Genomic DNA, 27,944 nt, shown 5'->3' with positions numbered 1-27,944 from the left:
AATGTTGGGAAAACAACTAAAAGAGCTTCGCCTACAAAAGAAAGTCCAGGTTTTTGAAGATAAAAATATTGATAAATTAACAAGAAATAAGTACAAACTATTCAGGAACGTATATAAAACTCTTGTCGTTTCACCTTTACATATAGAATCTATAAATCAATGTTTACATAACTTATCATTAATAAACAACAGTTTTAATACATTTAATCAACTATTTTATTTAGAAGAAAGTGATTCTGTATATTTTTTTCGCGATGATGAAGAAAATGGAGAAGAACAAAAAGAAATATATTTAAAACATCGTGAATTTTTAACGGAAGATGAAGAAAATATAATTTTAAAAAAAATTAAAATTTTTTTAAAATTGTGTTCTTTATATTCGAATAGAAAAGAAGTCAAAATATTATTAGAATTTTTAATATATAAATATGAAATTAATGTCAAATATGCTCATGATATTTTATTATGCATCTTTCCTAAAATATCATCATCAGAGTTTAAAAATATATTAGAAATTATATATATAGAAAATAATTCTCCTTTTTTCTTCTTGAATAATTATAAGAATAATGAAATAAAGCCCATAGATGAATATATTCTTGTCCAATATGTAAAAAGGCATATACCTTTATATAAAATATTATTTGAGTATATTATAGATATTATATACAGTGATTTTGGGAAAGAATTTTTATCTAATATTGAAACTGAAATATCTATTCCATGCATTGACCTTTTTATTTCATTAACAAGCAATCTGATTAACAGTTATATTGATGTACCAGTTCAAATTATCGAATTTTATTGCAATGCCGTTCTTATATTATTAGCATCATGCCAAAAGGCATTTATTGAATTGCATGCCGGGGAAAAAAAGGAAACGGATCATAACATAATTCAATCGGAAAATGGAGTTAATTACAATGATAGAAATAATTTTGTTGGAAAAATGAACTCAAGTATTATACAGATTCATTATTGTTGCAGATTTTTGGAAGAGTTTTTAAAACATTTTGAATGTGCCATTGGAAAATGCAAAAAAGATATAAATTTTGAATTTATAAAAAAAAAAATATTTAATTTTTTAGACATAAATTTTTTATCAACATATATAAAAATAATAGAAGATTATTCTGATTTCTCATATTTTATCAAAATGTTAATTATTATATTAAATATAATATATAAAAATGATAATAAAATATGTTTTAGTAATTATATAGGACAAAAAGAGCAAAGAATATTAAATGATAACTTTACAGGAAATGATGCTATTAGTAATATATTAATTTTTGTTAAAGAAAATAAGAAAAATATTTTCCATAATAATAAAATAAAATTAATAATAAAAGAAGATGAACTTTTATTAAAATTTCTTTTATTGTTTTATCAATTAGATAATACATATGAATTAAGTGATAACCTTATGAAAATTATTCTAGTAAACTATTATTCGTTAAAATTAGATATCGATAAAATTGAAAACATATGTAACTTTATCCTTACCAATACTCAGAAAAACTACATATTCAATATTCTATTTATTATAAATTTAATATCATATTATATATTCTTAATAAAAAAATCAGAAGGAATAGATACAACACTAACTGAACATGAGCTTGAAAATTGTGCCTCCAATGATGGAGCCATAGGGCGTTTAATAAAAAAAATTAGTTTTGGTTATAGTAATCTAATAATTAAAAATACGCATTATTATAAAATTGTTAATTATTTTATAAAAGATAATTATGATCTTTTTAAAAATAAAGTTATCTTATTCAGTATGTATAATAAAATAGAAGAGAAACTATTAAATTTAATGAATGCTTCTAATAATAATATGAAAATTATTCATTTTATTGACCCAGACTCAGGTAGCGACCAAGAAGATACTATCGTCGAAATAGCAGAAAATGCAATTAAAAGTCTAAAATTTATGTATGATTATGAGAAAAATTATATAGATATATTAGATAATGATAACAAAAATACATCTCAAAAAAGGAAAATAAACAAAAGACGATCCAAAAAAAATATACATAAGACAATATCGTCAAAAGCATTTCAAGGTAACGATTTTTCAGAACGAGTTAATAAAATATTTTCTAAAGAATCAATTCCTATGGAACTCATAAAAAAAGGAACTGAGCTTACAAAATCGAAAGAATACACTCTACTTTTGTATACCAAAATAATTCATTTGTTGAAATTTAACAAAGTCTTATTTATAGATTATATAGAAAAATTTCAAAAAGAATTTATATTTTTTTTCCCTTCCAAAAAATGCCTATATAAGCCAATATTTAAAGCATTTAATGAATTGATACAATCGAATCTTCGTGAAATAGATAAATATCGAGCATCAATTTTTTTGGAATTCTATGCTATATTATTTTTAATCAAACTAAAAAAAATGGAAATTAAAAATAAACAAAAATTAGCACAAGATAAATTTTTTAAAAATTTTGTAACCAAAAACTTCATCTTTTTTTTAATCATATATGATTATATATTGAATTCAAAATCATATCCCATATATAACTCTCTCAAAGGATATATTAAACCAAAGAATTTTAAATTATTTAAACAGTTTTTTTTACTTTTATGTAGAATAAAAAATATAAATAACATGGAATTGAATGAATTTTTTATCAATGAAATCAAACAATCTCGATTGAATAATATTAAAATTTTAATAAAATATAGTATTTCTCTTTATGAAATATTTTTTAGTCGGATTGCAGAAGTTGTGTTTTCCGAAGAAATGATAAATATGTTGTGCAAAATGCAAGAAACAAATGATAAACAAATTAACGATGGAATAAATAACAGAGAAGAAACACATTGTGGGGATAAAGTAGAATTAGAAAATGATTTAATCGAAACCTCTTTTAATAATAACCAAAATAAAACAGAATACATATTATGCAAAAAAAAAACAAACAAACCCTTTTTATTAAAAATATTATTTTATATAATAAAAATTATAGCTTCAAATAATTCCAAAGATGACAAAGGAAGCAAAGTAACCACAAAAGTTAATATTATGTATAATAATTTAGTACCTATTTTTGAAAAATTAATATTAAAATTCATAGAAGTAGATCATTCCTCAACATTTATCTTATACTGTAAATATATAAACTTATTTTATAATAATAATAGTGCAATTAAGTTTTTGTATAATACTATGAGTTATTTATTTTATATATATAATATTGATCGCTTAAAAAGGTATATAATAAATAAAAATATATTTGATTATATAACCAAAAAGCTAATTACGAATTTACGCAGACAATATAATAAAAAAATTGCTATATCTTTCTATAGATATTTTATAATGTCAATTATTGCTTTATGCGCAAATAATACTATTATAAATATAAGTACATTAGTACCTGAATCGATGAGGCCTTTATTTAATAAACAAAAAAATTTAATAGAATATGAAGTTGTTGACAAATTTTTCCAAAATGACTGCAAAGAAAGAGCTAGCGTTTTTAAATTAATAAAACACATGGAAGAGGCTAATATTGAATCAGAAAATATCAATGAATTTGTAGATACTTTGAGTTATAAAAATAATTCCCAAAATAGTGGAAGCGTAATAGATAATATACCAATCAATGACAATTTAAACCCTGAAAGAGATGCAATGATATGCCAAAGAACAGAAAATTATGATAATAGCGAGGATATTTCAAAAAATGTAGACGAAAATAATGCTAATGAAAATGAAATGATAGAAACAGGAAAAAATAAATATTCACCTACAAATTTTAAACCCAATATAATTAATTTATCCTTTTTAACAGCTAAAGCACATACCTCATATAAAAAAGAAATGATTTATGAACTTGTAAAATACTATTTATTTGCTTTTTCCTATTTGAATAAGTACTTTTTTGATATATTAATATCAAGATTAAACAAGTCCATGCACATATTTTCAATTTCTCAAGAATTTTTTAAAATAGATTTATTACGAATATTTTTAAGAAAAATAATGCAAAAAGACAAATATCCTTATAAAATTATGAAGATATATAAATATATTCTTATGAAAGAGTTAGATTATGGAATCGAACCTAGTGCTATACATTTATTTTTGAATTTAGTAGATTTTTATGTAAGCACATTAGAAAATGGATGGAGTAGAAAAAAAGGAAATTCAAATAAAACAATTTCTAATAATATTAAGGAAGGAGTAAATTATGAACAAATAGATAATAATAAATGTGTTAGTGAAAAGTTGTTAAAGAGGATAAGCATAAAGGAGTTAGAAAACGGAAAAAATAAATTCACATTTACAAAAATAAAAAAAATTAATTATGAATCATTTTTAAATGAAGAAAATAGTGAAGAATCAGAGGAAATGTTTTTTGGAAAATTAGAAGGATTTTATAAATATTATAAAAACTTATTTGAAGATTGTTATTTTAATAAAGAAAAAGAAATAAGAGAAATTTGTGAACTAATTATTAATATAATAATAAATGGAAATGATTCGAAATTGATAGTTCAAATGTTAAATATTAAAAAAATTTATACTAGTATATTATTTAAAAAATATATACGCTCACAATTACAAAGATTAGAAATAGGTAATATAATGTTATTTAAAAAATTGTTATCAAATAGAAAGACAAAAGATTATAATTCTATATTATTAATGTGTAAAAATTTGAAAAATGTCAAAGAAAAAAACAAATTGCTAATTTTTATAGAACGATATATGATTAAAAAGAAAAGGTATAAGACAAAAAATGCAAATATCATAAAAATTTTAAATGCATTATCTGAGTACACTTTAGAGTATGAAAATTATTGTACAGAAAAAAATCAAAGTGATAATGTGGAAAATTACAATATATACATTGAATTTATTAATAGGCACATAAAAATATTTAAAAATATTGTTAACAATTTTGAAATTAATGATAATGTATTTTTAAAAATAATAAAATATGCAATAAATATTTCTGAACTTATGTATAACATCAATGAATTAGTTATAGAGAATTTTTCTTTATCTAAAAATGGTTTTTTATCAAGTGTTAATTTATTTTTTTCAAAAAATATATTTTTTTTTTATGAAAATATATCTTATCATTTGAAGCCAATGGCAATTATTTTGGATAAACTTATAAAAAAAAAAATATTGCTTTTTGTATTTTATCAAAAATATGGTTCACTTTCTTATGAAATGGAATTACCAAGTAATAAAGACATACAAAATAATGATAGTTGCTTATCTACAAAAAAAAGATCAAGTATTAACTGTGATAAAAATTTAAATGTTGCAAAAAAAAAAAGAAAATTAGAAAAAGAAGATTCTGTAAATATGAATGATGAACAGGAAGATGAAATTGACATAAATTTAGACGATGATTCAAATAAATCGAATTATTATTATTATAAAAAATGTTATAATTTCGAAATGTTTGTGCAAAATGAGAAAAAAAATAATATTAAAAAGTACTATGATTTGCATACTATCGCTTTCATATGTGCTACTATAAATAAAATGTTTACGAATGATATAGATATAAATAATTTCGGTGCTTTAGTAAATAATATAATTTTCCTTTTTAATAAAAACTATTGTTCTTATATTATATCTATTTGTTTTATTAATTTAATTATAAAAATAAAGCTCGAAAAACTACATTCTTGTAAAAATTATATTATGGATATTTTGAATATTTATCATAATAGTGATATAGATTATTATATAAATACAAATTTGCTTTTATTTCTTTCACTATATTTGTGCCCTCAAGAATATGAAAAGGAAAATTTATCTCACAAGTTGAAAGAAGAAACAAATAAAAAAAATGAACTTATAAATCCCCAATTACAATATAACAATAATAATAAAAACAATTGTGAATCTGTAAATGATAATATTATAATAGGTAGCCAAAACAATAAATTTCCAACCAATAAAGTTGACGAAAATTATAACAATAAAAAATTTAGATATCCAGAATATGTTGAATCAAAATTAAAATACATAAAGCCTTATTTAAAAAAAGTTAAAAACATTCAAAATTTATGCCTAAAAATAATATCTCTAATTTCAATTATTAATACTCTAAATAATGGGCCTATCAAATCAATATCGTATTTCGTGTACTTTTCGACTTTTAAAAATTTTATTCTTGCCACTTGTTTTGCTAAAGATAAAATAATTAATAGAAAACTGAACATATTGTTTAAAAAATTTAATTTTAAAAATACAGATACTTTTATATTGTCCTTTATTATTAACAATTTTAAAATGTCAACAAATGCTTTAGATAATAATATTATAAAAAGAAGTTTGAATGATTCTACGGTTGTAGAACAAAAAATTTTACAGACTGACATCAAAAATGAAAAGGGAGATAATTTTGAAAATATATTTTTACATAAATTTTTGTCATGTTTAAATAATTTAAAATCGTATATGGAATTTAATGAAGGATATAAAAAATATTTGAAATATAAAGAAAATTTATCAAACCCAGAAAAATATAAAAATAGTTATGATATAATAAATGAAAATTATTCTTATTATGACATATTTAGTGAGATAATACAAGTGACTGAAGGCAATGGAAATCCTTTGGAAAATGTGATAAGAGATAGTCTTTCGAGTTTTTATAATTTTATAATAAATAAATTATTATATTTAAATTACGCAAAATACCCAAGTTTATTCAAAGAAATTGTTGCATTTATTAATGGGAAATTAGACAATCAAACAGATGCAAAATATATATTCGATGTAGTTATATTAATTTTTTGTAAAACAACAAAATCCAAAAATATCCAAACAAAAGAAAATGGCGACCAACTCGTTTCTCGATTGAACGAAATATATATGCTTCAAATATTTAGGACATCAATTTTCAAAATAAATCTAAACAATTCAATGAAAATTTTAATTATATCAAAAATAAATGAAATTTTAAAAAATCTTTTTTATCATTACAAAAATGTTCGGAATCAAGAAATTACAAAAAGAATCAACAAATACAAAAATATTGATAATACTACTATTAATCAGGATCACCAACCGAACACTGAAAATATAACATCAGAAAACGAAACTGAACAAATTGATCAAAATAATTTAGAAGAAAAAATAAAAAAAGTTAAGAATATTTATTCAGAAATTGACATAGTATACGAAATATCCAAGCAGTACAAAAAGGGAGAACATCAAATATATGTATTAAATGAACCAATGGATATTGAAGGAGATATGAAAAATAATATAAATGATGAAGCCCTGAATAATGACACTATAGATATCGATGATGGTTGCTCAGATTTATCAAATGCTGATTCAATCGATTCTAATTTTAGTTTCGAAAAATATAAAATACCAGAAAATAATGCAAAAGAAAAAGACAACAATAAATATACCAACTTGAAATTTTTTAAAAATGAAGAAGAAATTGAAATAATATATTTTCGAGATAATTGGAATGATTTAAAAAATATATTTTATTTCGATGATTGCTATCTAAATAATATTTTAAAATGTATTTGTTCTTTATTATTAAATTTCCCTATATTTACAAAAAAACAAATGATTGAATTATTCAAAATATTTATCCTTACTAATAAAAAGAATATACTTGTAAATGAAAAAAATATTCTTAAAAATAATTTCTATAATTTAGAAAGAGATAAAAAGATTAAACATATTATTAAAGCTATTTCAAATCCTTTAAAAAATTTAAATATATATCATATATTTTTTATATTTTCAAATAATAATTTAAAAGTTTGTTTAAAATATTTAATTAAATACTATAAAAAATATTATTCTATCTTTAACAATGATAACGAAATATATAATTATAATGGATCAGTTGTATTGAACAATTCTTTATTTTTTTATCAGAATCTTATTATATTTCAAAATGTGTTGAATGATAATATAAAAATAATTAATACTTTAGGCCTTTCTCTTTTATTTTCTTTAGTTAAAACATACTTAAATAATTGTAATAAATATATTACCAAACTATATACTCAAAACAAAAATAAAATAGCATCTATGAATATTCTGCAATTATGTTGTTATAACTATAACACATTCGAAACTAATATTCAAACAAAAAACCAATTATTTGTAGATCTCAGAATAGAAGAACATAATATTATTACAGCATTATTATATACATCGACCAAAATGAAATTAACATCTTTAGAAAATTTATTTGATAAACTTATTTCCTGTTTTGAAGATAAACAATTTAAATCAAAGTATTTAAATATATTACCCGCTTATAAAAATGTGTTTGAAAGAAGAATATATTTTATTTATTTTTATAGATTATATCAAAATTTTGGTGCAATATTAAAAGAAAAAAATAAATACTTATTTGATTTGCTTAATAATATTAAATCGACACTAGTACTCTGTCAAAACCAGATTAAGCATACATTTAAACATGTTAATAAGGCAAGGGCAGGAAAATTTGATGTAGATGCCAATAATATGGTTGAAGAAGATGAAGCCAATAATGATATTGAAAACCCAATAACTAGCGATTTAAATTTGAAAGATGAGAAAAAAAAAAGAGAAGGAAAATTAAAGACGACGTGGTTTTGGTTTGATCTTGGATATTGTGCATTATTATGTTTATATGAAATATTAATAAATGAAAAAAAAAATCAAAAAAAATTTCCCCCTATATTTTTTCAATCATGTTTTGATCAAGTTATAAGCTTTTTTGATTTCTTTGCATATTTACCAAGAATACATATGAATAGTGATTTTAATAATAGTGTTAATGAAGATGCAATTAGAAATAGTGAAAATTATACCATTGAACAAATCACTATTTTATTATTTGATATACTCAAATTAATATTATTAGAATTCTATTCACTATATTTAAATGATACAGGAAAAATACAAATTATGACAATGAGGTTATCGCTTAAAAATGATAATAATAATACTAGTTATAATATTACCATATCTATTTTATTAGCTTTAAAGCATATTTATGAAACTATTGGATATAAAGAATTGCTATTCTCCCTAAAAGACTTATATCAAATATTTTCAGAACTAAATGATCATCCTGATGATGAAATTGAATATGTAGCCAAACAATGGTTTAGTTCGATATCAAAATATACATCATAAATAAAATAAAACAAATTAATGTGAAAATAGTTGTAAGAACAAAACTGCTTATTTAGTTATATATTCATATATTGTATATTTGTTTTAAATGACAAATAATATTCTTTCAAAAATCATATTGTTTTACTTTTTTTTTTTTCATATTTTAAATTTCTTTACTCAAAAAATTATTATTTTTTAATACCGGTTTTTGTTTTTATTTTATTTTATTTTATTTTATATTTTTATAGAAAACAGTGTTAATGTATTTGTTTGCTCAAGCATTTATACTTATTTTTAAATTTTGTAATTTGTACTATTTATACAGCTTTTTCAATCTGGGGCATTTTAACCTATTATTTTAAACTTTTTTAAAAATTATCATAAAAAAAAATAGTAAAATAGTAATATTATTAATAACAGCAATGTTAGGAATATAATGATTTATTTGATTTCAAATCTGGAATGTGAAAATAATTTTTTGTGTAAACAAATGTTTGATTAATCTTAAACAATGGAATATAAATTCTGAATATTATATAATGATAGTGATATGCTTTTAAAATATTTCATCATTTTTTTGGAAAAAAATATTGAAATAGCGTGATTTTTCTATATTTATATAATATGCTTATAATGTATATATTTTTATGATCAGAAAAAAAAAAAATAATAAAAGATAAAATAATATCACAATTACATTACCTGGTCAATCTCTATATTTACCCTTTCCTATTAAGAATAAATGGGATATTTATATAATATATATATTCATATATATGTATATTTGTGGTGATAATTCTGTTCTTTAATAAAAAATTATAATTATGTTTTAGTAAAAATGGGAGTATTGGAGGTAAGTATTAAAAGAAACAAAAAAGAATGTTGCATATTAACTTCTATAAGTTTACTTTTAAAATATTGTAAATATATATGTTATATATTTTTTCTTTCCTTTTTCTTATCTTTCTCTCAATTTTTTTGTAGAAAATTAAAGAAATCGAGGCCGAAATGGCCAGGACACAAAAAAATAAAGCAACAGAGGTTATTTCTATGTGTATGCTGCATATGCCCCCTTTTCATTTGACATTTTATATAATACTTAGACATCTTCATATAATTTTTGTCCTATTTCTTATTGCATATAGTATCATTTAGGGCAATTAAAAGCGAAACTGGCAAAATACAGGTAATGGATGCATTTTAAAGGAAATATTAAAATTAATATGTAAATATATATATGCAAACTTTTGCCTTTTTTTTGAAATGTGTATCAATATAAATCAAATTTTTCATATTTTTCATTTTTAGGTCCCAATTACTTGAAGCCCCTAAAAGCGGGAAAAAGGGAGAAGGTTTTGACGTACAAAGGTTTGAACGCGAGGAAAATTATATAACTGCGGGCGATATAAATAATATCCATATATATATATATACTATTTTATCAATTTTTCACTATACTAATTATAGACAAGGCGATGCAAGGGTATGCTTAATAGGATTTCCATCTGTTGGAAAGTCAACTCTTTTGTCAAAAATTACAAATACAACATCAGAAGTAGCAGATTATGAATTTACAACTCTAACATGCAAACCTGGTAAAACAAATACCTCAATTTTTCATTTTAAATACATCAAAAATAAAACGATATCACATATATCATACTATATATACTTTACTAGGAATAATAAATCACAAAGATTCAAAAATCCAGTTGCTTGATTTGCCTGGAATTATTCAAGGAGCCTCAGAGGGCCGTGGAAGAGGCCGACAAGTAAAAAACGAAAATATATTTTTTGTGTTATTTCTCGAAATTGAAAAAAAATTTACAACCACTATTATATTATATATGCATGTATATATACATAAATATCATATAAATTTTTTTTATTATTATTTTTTTTATATTTAGGTAATTGCAGTAGCAAAATCATGTGATATGATTATGATGGTACTTGATACAACTCGAGACAATAGCCAAAGATTAAAATTAGAAAAGTGAGGATTTTAAAGACTTAAAAATTATATTAAAAAAAACTTGCTTGAATTTATGAATTAAATGGAAAATAAAAATTATAATATATATTTTTTTTCCTTTTCAGTGAATTAAAATTAGTTGGAATTAGGATAAATCAGGAGCCTCAAAGAGTAATAACATTAAATTATAGTTGAGTTATTTTTTTTTTTTATTCATTTTTACAAAATATGTGTTATTTGCGCATCATTTTGTATTTTCTTTAAAAAAAATATAATTTAACTATTTATTTTGTTACTTATAATTTTGTAGATAACACTAACACGAAAGAAAGCAGGTGGTGTTGTAATAAATAGTACTGTTCCCTTAACAAAGGTACCCTTTTTTATATTACTATTTTTATTATTTACAAACACCATCAATACTCTGTATTCCTTTTCAATTAAAATGCCTTTTCTTTGCATTTTATATCTTTTTTTCTTATTTTATTTTCAGATGGATAATAAACTTATAATGAGTATACTGCATCAGTACAAAATACACAATTGTAATTTGCTATTCAACGAAGATGCTAGTGTAAAAATAGAAAAACAAATATGTACTCTATTCCTATATATATTTTAAATAAATAACAATAACTTTTTGTATATATTTGTTAATGATAGGTTGATGATCTCATTGATATTATAGAAGGGAACCGAAAATATATTAAGTGCATTTATGTATACAACAAAATTGATATGTTGCCTTTAAGCGAAATCAATACCATTGCATCGGAGTAACTAACAACTTTTTCATAAATATATATATATATACAAATTCATAGTCATTTATGCATGTGTTGGAATATCCCCACCTGTGTTCACATGCTATACATCTATTTATTCATATTATTTCCAAAAATACCCTTTTTCAACTATAGAGAAAATACTGTTGTTATAAGCAGTAGCAAACAATGGAACTTAGATGTACTAAAAGAATACATACTTCAGAAATTAGAAATAATTCGAGTCTATACAAAAGTGCGAAAAGAAAAACCTGATTTTACTAATCCAATTACATTGACTAGGCAAAGAGGTAGGAACAAATATACACGCATCAAAAATAGTTCATAACAATTCATAAAAATTATAGTTTACCTTGTTTAAATTGTGTTCACTATATTTTTATCTCTCATATTATGTACGTGGATGTAGAGTTTTTTATTTTACACATACTTTTAAAATGTTTTTAGTATAATCATTTCCTGGTTTATTCATATATATCTCTGTTTTTAATCTACTACAGGAAGTCAAACTGTTGAGGCTGTGCTTAAACAAATCCATAAAGTAATAATAACATGAATAAACTCATTTAATACGCTTATTTGTTTTGTTATGAGGTATCAATTGAATAAATGATATATAAAATATTATTTTTTTTTAGGACATGATTAAAGATTTTAAATATGCATTAGTTTGGGGAAGAAGTGTAAAACAAAATCCGCAAAGAGTAGACTTATGTATGTTTAAATATGATATATATGTGCAAATTTTTAATTATATAATTTTTTTCTATATATATTCGTTTCTTTAGTGTTTTGTATATACTATCACATGAGCATGCATATATTTTTATTTTTTAAATTAGATCACAAATTAGAGGATGAGGATGTTATACAAGTTGTTAAGAATAATTGATTCGATTTAAAACTGTAGCATATGTCCTTTATAATGTTTGTTTCTTTCATTTTTTTATATGTATGCAACTAGCCATTTTATGAATATGGTAAATTTTTTTTCATTTTTTTTTTGATATAATCTTCAATTTGTGTACACATGCATATAATACCTACAAGAACACCTTTAATTATAACCAATATGAATTTGCATTTTTAATTTTTTGCCTATACAACTTTGTTTTATGTAAATGCATAAAAGAAAAAAAAATTTTCTTAAAAATTTATATCGAAGTTTTTTTTATAAAAGTTGTGAATGCATATTAAAAATTAAAAATGAAATTTGGTAGCTCTAAAGTTCAATTCATTAACATAAACACACAAAATCTATACACATATAATATACGTATATAATTACTTACGGTTACATACATATAACATAAGTATAGAAGTATGTACATTTCGATTAATATAAAATTATATTTAATTTGGTTTAATATTTTAAGCAATAAGAGCACTAGCAGTGCTTGATTGGTATTTCCAGTTTGAAGGTAATAATCTTTTTCTCTTATAATATCTGGATATTCTGTGAATTTTTGATTCAGTTAAAATTAATCTGAATTTGCAATCTTTATCTTTTTTATTTTTTTCAAGATGCTTTCTCATAGATACAGCTTTTTTTATTAAAAAATATAAATCTTCTGGAATAGTTGTAGCAACACCATGGGCTCTCAATATTCTTAAAATTTTATTTCCAGTAACTGCCTTTACTTGAGGTATTCCATAATTATCTCTTAATGTTGCACCTATTTGAGATGGAGTTTGACCCTTCTTTGCTAATTTAATAATAGCATCTTCAATTTCAGATGGTTTTTGTTTTAACCAGCTAGGTTGTTTTCTTTTATATGGGATGGTTGAGCTGGATATACCTTTACCTTTACCGTACATACGACCCATTGTGATTACTACATAAAAAAATGCATATAATATATATGTATATTTTATAATTTATTTGTACTATATATTCATATCATATATATACACTTATGTATATACTACAACAAGTATAGTTATCATACATATATTGTTTCTAAATTAATTGACGTGTAAAAAATATATTAAAAATATGGATTATAATTTTTTTTAACTTTCTATATATTTAAAAAATATATGTATAAGCTCCTAAGTATACAAAATGTATATATATATATATATATATATATATATATATATATATATATATATATACTTATTACTCGTACATTACAATTTCCAATTTAATTTCGAAAAAGTTATGCATATAAATTTTATGTATTATTAAGCTATTATATTTCTTTCTTTTTTAATTTTTTGGGATTTACCTTAAGTATTAAAAAAAATAAAGATTTTTTTAAATTAAATATTTATTGTTGAATAAAATCCTCGTTTTTATTCCTTATAAAATAATTTAGTATTCTTTTTATTAATATAATTATTTTTAATATAAATATTTTCTGTTATTTATTATTTTTTTTTTTAATTTTTATAAAATATAGAAGAGTTATATAATCGGGTTACCCCTTCTTCCATATATTATGCATACACGAATTGTATATTTTTTTTTACTAAATTATATAATGGATACATATTTTTACTTATGGATCTCTATTTTAAATTGATAGGAGTATGAGAACAAAATATTTTATGTTTTTTTACTATATATTTTTATTATATATGTATAATATATAAGTTGCCCTTGCAAAAATTGTGCGCTATTATTCATAATAAATGTGTTTTTTTATTATGTATGTATACATTATTGTATATACATGATATTGAAATATATACGAAAAAAGTATACAGGAATGATAATACTTACAAGGGTTGATTGAAAAAGCATTTTATATTTTTACGGATAATAATTTTTCTTTCCCTAATTATGCATATAATATATTCACAAAATTTTGAATTCCCATATATAATAAGCGTATATAAAAGCCTATATATTTTTTAATGTAATAAATATTACTATATTATTTTTTTTATATATACAATTTTTTCCAAATATTATAGGGTGATCTAGGGGTACAGTATATATGCCCTTAAAAATAATAATAAATAAGTAAATACAAATTATATAAATTTCTTTAATTTATAACAATATAATTACAAAAAATAAGTTATATTTAATATAAATAATTCCATGTTTCGAAATATATTAATATATAAAAACCTTATTTTTTTATATATCATTTAAAGTGTTGTTATTATATATTATGCATACTTAAGCTAATACAGTATAATTTTTTATAAAGAATAATCTAACATTATGATGTGCTAAGAAAAAAAAATAAATGTTTGATATTTTACTATTTCTTATTTTTCCTATTATATATATTATCTTTAAATCTATAACTTTCTAAAAAATAAAATCAATATATTATTTTTAAGCGATTATTTCATATATTTTATACTCAATTTTCGAGGTTTTTATAGTATATACATGTTGTATAATTAAACAAAATTTATAGCACAAGACACAATGGGTAGTAAATAAAAATATTCAAAGATATTAATTAAAAAGTAATAATTAATAAATAGGCATATATGTGTATTCTATTTTTTTTTTTAATTATAATAAATTATAAAATTATTGGTCTGTTTAAACATGGCATTGTCTTAAAATTGTTGATATATTATGGTAAACAAAATACTCATTAAAATATGTTTTAAAAAGGAAAGGTAAAAATACCTAACTATATGAAAATATTATTAAAATAAATAATTTTTAAGTGTATATAATAAACTAAAAATGGTAAAAAACGCATATGCATTCTCCCTTAATACACCTTTCGATTCCAATACATGTTTTTACAAATATTAAACTAGATAGCACAAACGAAATATATTGCATATATTCTAGACATTTATAAGTACCATAATATATTATTTTTTGGGGGGGTATATTATATATGGGCATATATCCATATATTATTAGAAAAAAATCGGCATCAGTTTATTGATTATATTACTAATAATATAAAATAAAGACAATTCATGTTCTTGCTACTTTTGATCCTATATATATTTAACTTATGAATATTGTTATTTTTTAACATTTCTATTTTTTTATGTCTCTTAAAAAAATTGTTTCAATAGTAGGTATATCAAATATGTGAGTATATATACTTATGGAAATGTCCCAAAGAACTATTTTTGTTTATATAATCATATAATTTTCCAATATAAGAATCTATAGTTATAAATGACCATACAAATTATATTTTTTTTAAATTAAAAAAAATTATATTTATTATGCAATATATGAATAATTATATATTTTGATATATATATTTTGTTTATATAATAATATTATCATATATTTCCCATTTTAAAATTTAATTATAGAAGTATTTTCAGTATTATCCCCTATGCTCTTATAATTATAAAAACGAAAAATACAACAAAAAGAAAAAGAAAGAATAAAGGGAAAAAACTAAACAAATAAAAATAGGAAGAAAAATTATTGTAAATAATAGAAAAAATATAAATTTTAAAAGAAAGGAAAAACAGGGTATAATATAATAATATTATGCATATATATTTACAAAATATGATTGTTTTAAAATGGTATATTTATGGAACGATATGTGTATTATATTATAATCGGATTTAATACTCGTATTATTATTATTATATAATTTTATTAAAAAATAATATTTAAATTAAATAAATATTAGCTACCATTATTTTTTAAGAATTATTTTTAATACAAATCTATATAAAGATTATAACTTAAAAAAAGATACAATATTTTAATATGAAAACGTTAAGATTATAAATTAACTATAATCAAATTTTTTAGTAATATTTATTATATCTTTCATATATATGTATGTAAAATAACATATTTTCCTTTATTTTTGTTTTAAAGTCGCATAAACATAAATAAGGCATATTTTAATACAAAAAAATAAATTAAAACAATACTAGTACAAAAGAAAAACACGGTAAATAATAAAATTTAAAACATTACGAGAGTTTTATAATATATTTAGAGAATAAAATTCATAAAAAAATATTTTATAATATGTTTGAAACAAAACTATGGGCTTATTTAAAATTAAAAAATTGTAGAAACGTTTAAACATACACCTTATAGTATTTCATTAGATTCATCAAGGTAAAGCTAACATATATTATAAAGTATTCACTTTTATTTATATATCACTATTTGTTCATACTTTATATTAATTTACTCATATATATGTATATATAGTATAATGCTCATGCTTATTAATTTGTGTACAAAGCATAAAGATCCCATTATAAGCATGAGCAACTAATTAATTTATTGCATTTAGTTGTATACCTATATATGTTCATATTATTCGTATATACATATATATGCCAAATGTTTAAAATTAATAGACTACAAAAATTGAGAAGACGCTATATATATTTACATTATAGTGTGTTAATAATTTCAATAAATGCCTAAGCATGCTTGTATAATTTAATTAACATAATATGCATACCAAACACAATTGAGTTACATCCATATACGTATGTGTATAATTAACAATCTGATTGATACAATTATGTATTAATTTTTTTGTTGACAGCAAGTTAATATATTTCGTTTTCCCCTATTTACAGCTTTTGAAAAATATAATTTCCGCAAATACACAAAACAAAAAAATAATAACAAACTAAAAGCATCATTTCCACCATATTATAAAATATTTTTTCTTATTTATCGATTTAATATAATATTTTATTAAAAAAAATATTAATTAAAAATCGTGAGCAAAATGGGGTTACATATATTTCCAACTAAGATAGTAAATTTGGTAAATATAATAGTATCAATATTCTGCCCAGCAGCTGAAACATACAATTTATTATTTCATAAAAAAGACAAAGCAAATGAAGATTATGTCCATCATATTCACTTTATAACATATTGGATTATTTATTCTTTATACTATTGTCTTGAGTCATTATTATTAATTCATATTATGAATTATATCCCATTTTATTTCGAACTTAAATTATTGCTTTTTTTTTGGTTATATAATGATACATTTCAAGGAGCAGGTTACATTTATTTTAAATTCATTGAAAAGTACTATAGTACCATAGATAAAAAAATATGTGATATAGTTTATACAAATGTACCAAAAAATATAATAAACCTTTTCCCTTTTGAGAAGCAACAACCAATTACCATTAAAAAATCATCAAGCAAACTTAGAAGTATGGTATCCAAATAGGATTAGTATTCAAAATTTAAAAAATATAACTATGAAAATATAATTGTTAAATGGCTAGGGACAATTACAGGACTATGGATTTATATCAATTAAACTCAATCAGTGTTAACTATATGTATATATTCAGTTACCTCTATTTTTTTTTAATTATTTAACTATAATAAAAATGAATACGTAACAATTAATTGCTAGTATGATTGATGCATACATACACACTTATATATGTATTACATACATATATATATCCTTTGTTTTTTTCTTTTATGATGATGTGAAATAATAAAAAATAATGTTGGAATAACGAATGCTATAGCAATATATATGTTATATAATTTTTTTTTTCTTTATCCCTTATTTCTATCAATGTATTTAATGTTTCATTTATTCTTTTACTTTTTCCTTTCGTTTTTTTTAATTGTAGATATCTAAAATTTTTTTTTCGATACCGCAGTATAAAAGTAAAATGACAGTAGTATAAAAAAATATAATCAAATAAAAAATATTAGTTAACTTTATATTATCCCATGAATTAAATAAAATATACATATGTACACAATTTTAACTTGTCATAGATCAATATTCACTACTATGCACACATATGGGGATTGCATGAACTTTGTGTTTACGATAGTTTGTTTAAAATTATAAACTTTTCAATATTCTGTATATACAAATACATAATTTTATCAAGCAATTTCTCTATGATATGTTTTTAAATATATAAATTCGACAGTTTTTATTTTAAGGAATTTTTTACACAAAAAAGCAATGTATTTTACGTTCAAAAATTTCGAAAACAAATGACATATTTAAATGAAAATTTTATACTTTCTTTTAATTTGTATGTTAAAATACGTATGGAAAAGAAAAAGGAAAAAAACATAGAAAAAAAAAATTATGATTTTTTGAAATATATGACAATATATAAATATTATCACTTTGTGATATATTTATATACCTGTTTTCGACATAATTAAAAAAATCCAATCCTATATATATATCATACTGCTGTAATATATGGGTACATATTTTGTGTCATAACCCCCCTTTTTAAAACCGTATGACAGTAACCACGCGCCTGCATATCTGTATAATAATATACTTTTAATATAGACAAATCATATATGTGAGCATATATAGTTTTGAAAAAAATGCAATTATGCTGAATGAAACAAATGGAGATACATGCTTGTGTTTCTCATTGCGAATGACAAAATTAATTTAAATATACTTCATCATTATATGTCGTGGGCATATAAGGATAATAATAATACCCAATGTTTCTATTATTTAAATTGTAAATCATCTGTTCATTAGTTAACTCATTCATGTGACATGGGTTGTTATGATACATTTCTATTGAAGGTACTGGAGGATTAATAAAATTCTTATCATAACTCATGTTTTGCATATTATTCGTATTAACCATATAACTATATACTGAAGATGATGCCGATTGTGTTTTTATACAATTCCTATTTTGCTCATTTAAAACATTATCATTTACTAATTTTTCTGTTTCCATATTGCCTTCTTTTTGTTTGTTAAAATGTTCATCCTTATTCATATGCAGTTCTTTGTTAAATTTTTTTTTTCCATTTTTATTTAATGGAACTAATTTTGATCGCTTTGTTTTTTGGTGTCTATGTTTTTCGGTTTTTTGATTTTTTATAATTTGCAGTTTTGCAGTTTCGTCATAAACATTTTCACCTTTTTGATCATTTAGCTTGTCTTCTATCCTTATTATGTTATCATTATTATTGCTATGTGTGCTTTTTTTTATGAAACTATATTTATTTTCTTTTTCAATGCAATCTCTCTTATTGGTTAATTCTGTAATACTATTATCAATGTTAACATCACTTTTTGATTTATGATTTTTATCTATATCATTTTTATTTGTTTCTTCTTCATTTATTTTATCATCAATTCCATCATAAATCTTGTCATTGTTTGTTAACTTTTCTTTTTCACAATTCGTTTCTTCACTTTCTTCGTCTTTTTCAAAGTTTATTTGATTAACTACTATTTCCTCCTCTTCATTATCGTCATGATCACTTTGGCAAATTTCAGTATCACTTGTTGTAGGGTTATTTTTTTTTAAGGGGCTCTCATCATTTATATTTTTATCATTATTATTGTTTATTATTTTATCAGGAATTACAGATTGGTTATAATTACATGGGTTTGTATAATAGTATAAATAATGCGGATAATAATTTGGAGCAACCATATATGGCATATTGTTTTGATGATCATACAAACCATATTCATTTGGTTTAATAAACTTTGAATAGTTATTTGACATTAAAGCATTATTTTGACCCTCAATATTATTTATTTGTTGGTAATTCATATATTGGATGGATGGATTAAACTTCATTTGCATCATTTTGTTATAAAATAAATGATTTAAATAATTATAATTATTGTAGTCCATATAATTATATTGCCCTTCTAGCTCATTTATGCATTGTTCATTGTTATTTATACAATTTTTGCTATTTTTTTTATTGTCTTCATTGCTATTTTTATTCATATTTTTTTTTTTTTTTTTTTTGCTCAAACTTTTTTCCTTGTCATTACTATATGCAACTTTATTACAATTTTCATAAGTGCTTCTATCATTATAATGGTCGTTTATATTTTCGTTTGATTCTATAAATGTATTTTCTTCTATTTTTTCACAATATTGATTTATGTCTACTTCCTCAAAATTATTACTTACATAAGCTTCATTTATTTTATTTTTATCGCTTTCTTCTTCAAAATTTAAACTTGATGATATTGTCGTGCTACTATCATAAAACTCATTGCCTTCTTCTTTTTGTTTAATAGATTGTGCTGCATGATTATTTATAACATTGTCTTCAGTATTATCATAATTTTCATAATTTTTATTATGGTTATTTTTTTTTTGTTTTATTTGTTTTTCCTTATTCTTGTTTATATTTTTATCTTTTCTTTTTCTGTCGTCTCTTTTGCTATTCATCGCATTATTTTTGTACATATGATAGTTATTGTTAATATTATTGTTGTTGTTGTTGTACTTATTTAAGAAAATTTGATTATTGTAAATATGTTCACCATTGGTCTTTATGTGCATTGCGTTGAAATTATTCAGTAACATATTAAAATTATTATTAAAATTCCCATTATTACTGTTTCTGTCGCTATTAATACGTTGATAATTATTTCTGTTGACATCCATGCTACAAATGTTGTTATTATTTCTATTAATGTACATGTTACAATTGTTGTTTCCAGTTATGTTGCAATTGATGTTAGCTTCCTTGTTAATATTTCCGTTATTATGCATGTTTCCAATTTTGTAGCAATTTTCAATGTTAGATTCTCCACTTGCTATCATTTCATTGTTAATTTTATCATTTGTATTATTATTATTATCATCCAAATAATATGATGCAACGTTTTTTCCATCTATTTCAGTGCTACCTTTTTCTAATAAAATTTCTGGAATTCTTGGAACTCTTAATTCATCTATGTTATGAGCAAATCTGCATGTAGATCCATTTAAGCATGCTTTATTTTCAATAAATTTACACATGGATGATTTATAAGCAAATAAATTTTGTGCTGATTTTAATTCATCCTGGTTATGAGCATAATTGCATTTTTTATTAAAGCACTTTTCACCTTTCAATAGCTTATAACAAAGCTTAGTTCTTTTTAAATCTGGAATTGATCTTAAATCTTCAATAGAGTGAGCGTAGTCACAATTGTCCCCCTCTTTACATTTATTTTCCGCATGTAAAGGGCATAACTTAGTTTTCCAGAAATGCTGACGAAGAGTTACTGACATTTTCATTTTTTAAAGAGTAAGGGAAAAAATTATGTTTTGAAAAGTATATTATGCGATACTTTAGACAAATCCCAAAAAATAAATAATATTGATATCAATAATAAACAAGACAAATTATTAGTAAGAAATTAATATTTATATAACAAAAAAAATAAAATAATAAAAAACAAACACAAAGATGCAATTAATTACTATTAATGGAAAAAGACCCCCAAAAAATACAATATAACATTATAAAATATGCATATTTGTTTTATTATCAATGATAGATATGTCTATTAACTATATATTTTGGTAAATAATGTTTTTAACAATATTACATAAAAATAAATAGATTATTTCTAATTGTCTTTATATAAATTTAATTATAAATGTTTACTACAAATAAGTTTATGCAAATTACAAGTTATATTATTTCTGTGAATTTAATGAGGGAAAAATAATAATAGATATAAAAAGTATTTTATAATTTGTATGTCCACAAAGATATATTTTTATTTTAATACACAAAAAAAATTATAGAATGGAAAATTAAAATAAAAAAATTAAAGTGTACACATATGTATATGTACGAGATGCATTTTCAGGACGTTATTTTATACATAAAATTACACATGAATATACATATATTTAAGTGTTAGTTTTAAGAATATATGCATACACACACGTACGTAAATTTTCACGTAAAAAAAATTCCATATTTAAATATTCTTTTGTCAGAATTTTTTTTTTAATACTTCAATGCATACACAACCAAAATTTGATAAAACATATATGAACAAGTCATACATAATGAAATAATTATTAAAAAAAAAACGACGTATGGCTATATAGCTTTTTATTATAAATAAAAATTTTGTTAATATATAAATAAATATTATATGAAATACTAAATCATTATAGTTGTGAATTTTTTTTCTTTTAATTAAAAAAGATAATAAATTTATTTGCTTATTTATAATACATAAAAATAAACAAAAACTTCAAGTTAATACAAAATTTATATATTATATAATTATTCTTAAAAGTATGATTACATCCGTTTTTATACTTGGAAATTTCTATATTTTTTTAAATAATACATATAGACAAATATGTGTGCGTATTTTGAGAGTATTATATATTTTTACATATTATTTTATTGTCCTTGTTTTAAAAAAAATATATAATTTTTTTACACATAAAAGGAATAATTTTTATGCTTAAAAAGGTATCACCTTAATTTGTGAAAATCTACAATGCTCGTGTGCATTTACGCTTAATGTGAAAACATTTAATATTAAAAAGGATATTTTTAAAAAATGAAAAAAAATTATGTTATGGCTGTGAATGCATTATCAAACGACAACCGCATGAGTATAAACGAATGTATGTAATTTTAACAAATTGAATAATATAAATTTAATAAATGAAAGGACAAATTGACAAATAAATAATTAAAAATAAAAACACAATCATTACAATTTTATCACAAGATTATGTTTTGTAAATCGCAGCTACTCGAAGTAATTTGCATTGCTGCTCCACTTTAAGGTATGTTTTTCTTCATTTGTTTTCTGGTGGATTTCCAATAAATAAATCCTTAAATTAACAAGGAATTGAAATTTGTTTATCTTTAATTTTTATTTTATTAGATTCATTATATATATTTATCTGTTAATTTCGTTATCTCTTCGATTTACCTAGTTCGAAGGGATATTGTTAAATATGGTTTGGAAAAAAATAAGTCAATTAAAAAAAAAATCATATATCGTTGAATTGACACACGATATATATATGTGGATATACCACCTAGTGCTAATTTGCATCCATGGATGTAATACCTAGCATATCATTTTGTTCAAAATTTCTTTCATATTCTTCTTCTTTTAAATTAGTATCGTCTCCAATTTGATCACAAGATATGTAACTATTTGATGCAATGTCATCAATTATTAAATCAAATGGAAACATTTCTTCTGTTCTGCATAACTTATATAAATTAGAGATTACATTTTTTATTTTATTTGTAACAGAATCATCTTTATTGCTTGCATTAACTTCGTCATTACTTATATGTGTGTTTATACTTGAATCACCAAGTAAAAATTTGAATTTATCTTCCAATGACTCTATTATTTGGATAATTATTCCTTCGACGGTTGTAAGTGACCCTCCAAGTGTTCCATAATCAGATGTTAAATCAATAATTGGAATTTGGATTGATGCTGTTTCAGATTTAATCACAAATCTGTTTAAATCACTTTTATTTTTAACGGTTAAGGTAATTTTTTTTCCTTTAGGATTAATTTCACCACTGCTTTTAATTTCGCTCGTTTTATAATTACAATTAGGACAAACATAAGATAAAATTAAACATTTTTTAAAACCAGGTATATTAATTTCGCAAAAATTATTATCTCCTAGGTAATTGCAGCATGGACAATTGGATGTAAATGATTCAATAAGTTTATTTTCTTCACCTTCATTTATGGTTTTATATTTGACACACATATTATTAGATCCATTACTATTATTATTCATGTGAACATATTTTTTTATAAAGTCGAAATTTTCTTTTTTTATTTGGTCCCCTTTATCAATTGATTGGTTTTCATTTATATTTAAATTATTTTGCTTAAAATTTTCATCCTTTTTTTTCCCCTCAAAATCTTCTTCATAAAAGCCTAGTTCATTTAATTCTTGTTTACTTCTTTGGTAGTGTTCTATTACAACTGTTTTAGAATTTATATCTTCATCATAATATTCTAATGAACTTAATCCAGAGGGGTCTATAATTTCAACAGTAAAAGGCAATTCCTTCGATACAATAAATCTCGATAATTTATGTATTGTTTTTTCAATCATACTCATATAATTTTCTATTGTAATTTGGTGGCATTTTTCGTTTACATCTGAAGTATTTTCATCATCTTTATCGCTATAATTGTTGTTGTTGATATCATTTATTTCACCATCTTTATTTAATTGTTCTTTTTCTTCTATTTTATGTATATCATCATTTACATTTTTTTCTACCTCTTTAGATTCGTTGTTTTCATTATCGTCAACAATATTGTTTGCTTCATTATACATATTTTTTAAATTTATAAAATAATCTGTAAGATTACTTAATGCTGTTTGTATAAAGCCTTCAATTGTATTTATAGATCCTTTTTGTGTTTCTTTTGGTATTTCAAAATTGATTTCGGGAATTTTCAAGACTCCATATTCTGATTTAATCAGTTGCCTATCTAAATGCTCAGTTTTTGTTACGCTAAAAAGTATTTTAACACCCTTTTCTTTTATTGGATTTAAATCTTGAATAGTATTATTTCTATAATTGCATAGTACACATTCAAAAGAATGTATTAAAATATTTTTAAAGTACGGAATTTCAAATTTTAAAATTTTATTTATTCCCTCCTGTTCGCAATTTATGCACATAGACTTCACTTCAATAGTATCATGCGCTATTTCATTGTGAGTTTCTATATCCTTCTTAATGTTTTCATTACTTAAAGCAATTTCCATGGGTACAAACAAAATAATGTAGAAACAAATACGAACAACAAAATTCAAATTGGAGTAATATTAAATAGAAAGCGTATTGATTTGTGTACAAAGTACCAGAAATAATGAAACAATAAAATAAATAAAAATAATTTAAATAAGGCTGTGAATATAACCTTAGTTAAACCAATTGCATTCTATATCAGAACTAAAACAGGTTTAGAGTATATATATTATATACGTTCGAAAAAATAAAATTAATACTAATAACAATGTATAGGTTTTATATAAATATATTTTATGATAATAGCCATATTTTAATTAATTTAGTTATTATATTATATAACATAAATATTTTTACTTAAAAAAACTTTATTTATTGATACCTTTAAAAGTGTTTTTAAAATGCAAACAATTAAAAATTACAAAAGAATTTGTTAAGATTCATTATATAAATCATTACATGCTTATTATCAAAAATAAAAAAAAAATTTTAAAGAAAAAAAATAAAAGAAATGTCGGGAAAAAAAGCGAAAAATAAGTGCTAAAGTTATAAAAACTTTTTTGTAACATATATAATATATTTGTATGTGCTTATATTATGCAAGTTTTTTTCCATTTATTGTAATAATATTTTTTTTCATCCTCCACTTAATATTATTATATGCTATGTGCTTCAAAGTTGTGATAACTATCTTGTAATAAGGGTTCGGCATCGTTAGAAAAATTGTAATGATCACCAAAATATTTGATACCAAATACAAGAGCAACTATAATGATGCCATAGAAAAGGATATAATTAACAAATATATATGAAAAAACTGTAAATACTATATATATGAAAAATATTGCTAAAATACATTTCTGAAAAAAAATAAAAAACGAATATACATTTTTAATAAAGATATTAATGCTGTAAAACCAAAAAATATATAGCCACAATTTTTATATTATACAACCCACATGTGTTGTAGCAGTGATAATACATATAAGTATGAGCAAAAATATCATGAAATATGCACATATTATATATTTACAGAGATAAATTCCGTTATTTAATTATATTATTCAATTTTATTTCGTATTTACTATAATCATATTTTTGTTGAGAATTATATTCGTTGGTAGGGCACCCTGATAATCACCTTTATTTTGCATAATATCACTCATATATAATAAATTATAAATAGTTGAGCTTCTATAAAAAAAAAGAAAAGAAATTATTTAAGCTTAATTTTTTTACAATCATGAGTATACAAGGGCATGCTATATATATCCTTGTAATATCTAGACATCTATATAGTTAAAAATGCACGTTATTTTGGCTAGATGAAATATTTATAGGGAGATGTGTATATGAACAAAAATTCTCCAAATTATTTCACACTATTCTATCATATATGTTATGCGTAGTCTTCTCTTTGTATAAATTTTAAAATAACATTTATTTTTTTTTCGTTGTGTTTTTAAATAACCTTTGAGCTAATCCATGGGCAGTATTCTTCATAATATCAACAGTGCTCTTGAACGTGTCAAAAATTCTATCTAAATTCATTGTATTATCACCATCCATCTATAAAAAATATTAAATAACATTACTTTTCATAAATACTGAAATTAAACTGCACATTTGGGAATAATTGTATCATATAAAATCAATAGCATTACTTCAGAAAAAACAATAAATTAAACTTTCACACGGATATTATATATATGTTTATATACTATACTTTGATTTAACGCAGACGAAGGGGAAATTATTTGATATATGGGTATTATATATTTTTTTAATGATTTAAAATTTAAATATTCATTTAAATAACTAGGCATTTAATTTGAACAAATGAAAAAAATTAATGAAAAATAAATTAAAAAAAAATAAAACTAAAGAAAAGTTTAAAAAAAGTGCAAATTTTCATTTTTTACGAATATGTATTATATATATATTAAAATTGTTTTTATTTGGACAATTTTTTTATTTAATACACATAATTTACATGTATAATAAATCCATGCCATATTACATTTTAAAGATTAGATGAAATAAAAATTTAAGCAAAAAAAATTATATGCTTTGTATTTTCATTGGAGATATAGTATTTTTTTAATACTTATTTTTTAAAAATATCAATTTTTGTTCAAACACAAATTTTAACAAATATATATTTTCTTCATATTATAAATTTTATCACTAAATTTATTTATTTAACAAATCCAATTGTTTCTTGTGAATTTTTTTAAAGGGGTAGCATTATAATTTTTTTATCTTTTAAAATGAAAATTTACAACTTGCTAATTTTAGCACACACATATTATATATACATGGATGTATATATATATATATATATATATATATGCAATTTACATATGCTGATTATAAAAATATGTTTGTAGTAATGTATATCTATCCATTTGTCAAAACGTCACAAAATATCATTTGAAACAGAAAAGGAGGCGTGATAAGAAAAGTAATACACATAAATACATACCTTATTAGCATATATTTATTGTTCTATTCAAAAATAATTTTGTGCCATACATGAAGTATATTAATGATTTCCCAAAGAAAGAAATAGGATTAGGTAGAACTACAATAAAA

General features: G+C 21.6%; 7 protein-coding genes across 7 annotated transcripts; 3 read left to right on the top strand and 4 right to left on the bottom strand.

The window, feature by feature from the left end:
* Position 1: 1 nt before the first annotated feature.
* Positions 2 to 9,163, top strand: PBANKA_1135300 (conserved Plasmodium protein, unknown function; the record flags this gene model as incomplete). The annotated part of the gene is made up of 1 exon (XM_034565910.1): positions 2 to 9,163. One exon carries the CDS (start codon positions 2 to 4, stop codon positions 9,161 to 9,163), a length of 9,162 nt encoding a protein of 3,053 aa, XP_034422560.1.
* Positions 9,164 to 9,983: 820 nt separating this feature from the next.
* PBANKA_1135200 (GTP-binding protein, putative) lies at positions 9,984 to 12,797 on the top strand (the record flags this gene model as incomplete). Its single annotated transcript, XM_034565909.1, has 15 exons — positions 9,984 to 9,998; positions 10,130 to 10,186; positions 10,291 to 10,331; positions 10,454 to 10,513; positions 10,613 to 10,740; positions 10,826 to 10,917; positions 11,056 to 11,141; positions 11,246 to 11,291; positions 11,431 to 11,493; positions 11,614 to 11,694; positions 11,784 to 11,896; positions 12,041 to 12,195; positions 12,406 to 12,446; positions 12,544 to 12,619; positions 12,748 to 12,797. 15 exons carry the CDS (start codon positions 9,984 to 9,986, stop codon positions 12,795 to 12,797), a joined length of 1,104 nt encoding a protein of 367 aa, XP_034422559.1.
* A 479-nt stretch (positions 12,798 to 13,276) lies between these two features.
* PBANKA_1135100 (40S ribosomal protein S15, putative) lies at positions 13,277 to 13,732 on the bottom strand (the record flags this gene model as incomplete). The annotated part of the gene is made up of 1 exon (XM_034565908.1): positions 13,277 to 13,732. The coding sequence occupies one exon, from the start codon at positions 13,730 to 13,732 to the stop codon at positions 13,277 to 13,279; it is 456 nt and encodes a 151-aa protein (XP_034422558.1).
* Positions 13,733 to 17,568: 3,836 nt separating this feature from the next.
* On the top strand, positions 17,569 to 18,030 carry PBANKA_1135000 (YOP1-like protein, putative; the record flags this gene model as incomplete). Its single annotated transcript, XM_034565906.1, has 1 exon — positions 17,569 to 18,030. The coding sequence occupies one exon, from the start codon at positions 17,569 to 17,571 to the stop codon at positions 18,028 to 18,030; it is 462 nt and encodes a 153-aa protein (XP_034422557.1).
* A 1,216-nt stretch (positions 18,031 to 19,246) lies between these two features.
* Positions 19,247 to 21,859, bottom strand: PBANKA_1134900 (zinc finger protein, putative; the record flags this gene model as incomplete). The annotated part of the gene is made up of 1 exon (XM_034565905.1): positions 19,247 to 21,859. The coding sequence occupies one exon, from the start codon at positions 21,857 to 21,859 to the stop codon at positions 19,247 to 19,249; it is 2,613 nt and encodes an 870-aa protein (XP_034422556.1).
* A 1,791-nt stretch (positions 21,860 to 23,650) lies between these two features.
* Positions 23,651 to 25,366, bottom strand: PBANKA_1134800 (zinc finger protein, putative; the record flags this gene model as incomplete). Its single annotated transcript, XM_034565904.1, has 1 exon — positions 23,651 to 25,366. The coding sequence occupies one exon, from the start codon at positions 25,364 to 25,366 to the stop codon at positions 23,651 to 23,653; it is 1,716 nt and encodes a 571-aa protein (XP_034422555.1).
* A 639-nt stretch (positions 25,367 to 26,005) lies between these two features.
* PBANKA_1134700 (conserved Plasmodium protein, unknown function) lies at positions 26,006 to 26,918 on the bottom strand (the record flags this gene model as incomplete). Its single annotated transcript, XM_034565903.1, has 3 exons — positions 26,006 to 26,209; positions 26,435 to 26,543; positions 26,821 to 26,918. 3 exons carry the CDS (start codon positions 26,916 to 26,918, stop codon positions 26,006 to 26,008), a joined length of 411 nt encoding a protein of 136 aa, XP_034422554.1.
* Positions 26,919 to 27,944: the final 1,026 nt, after the last annotated feature.

Source organism: Plasmodium berghei, assembly GCF_900002375.2.
Source record: "Plasmodium berghei ANKA genome assembly, chromosome: 11".
In the NCBI taxonomy this organism is placed as follows: domain Eukaryota; phylum Apicomplexa; class Aconoidasida; order Haemosporida; family Plasmodiidae; genus Plasmodium; species Plasmodium berghei.
This window is presented reverse-complemented; position numbering and strand designations above follow the sequence as displayed.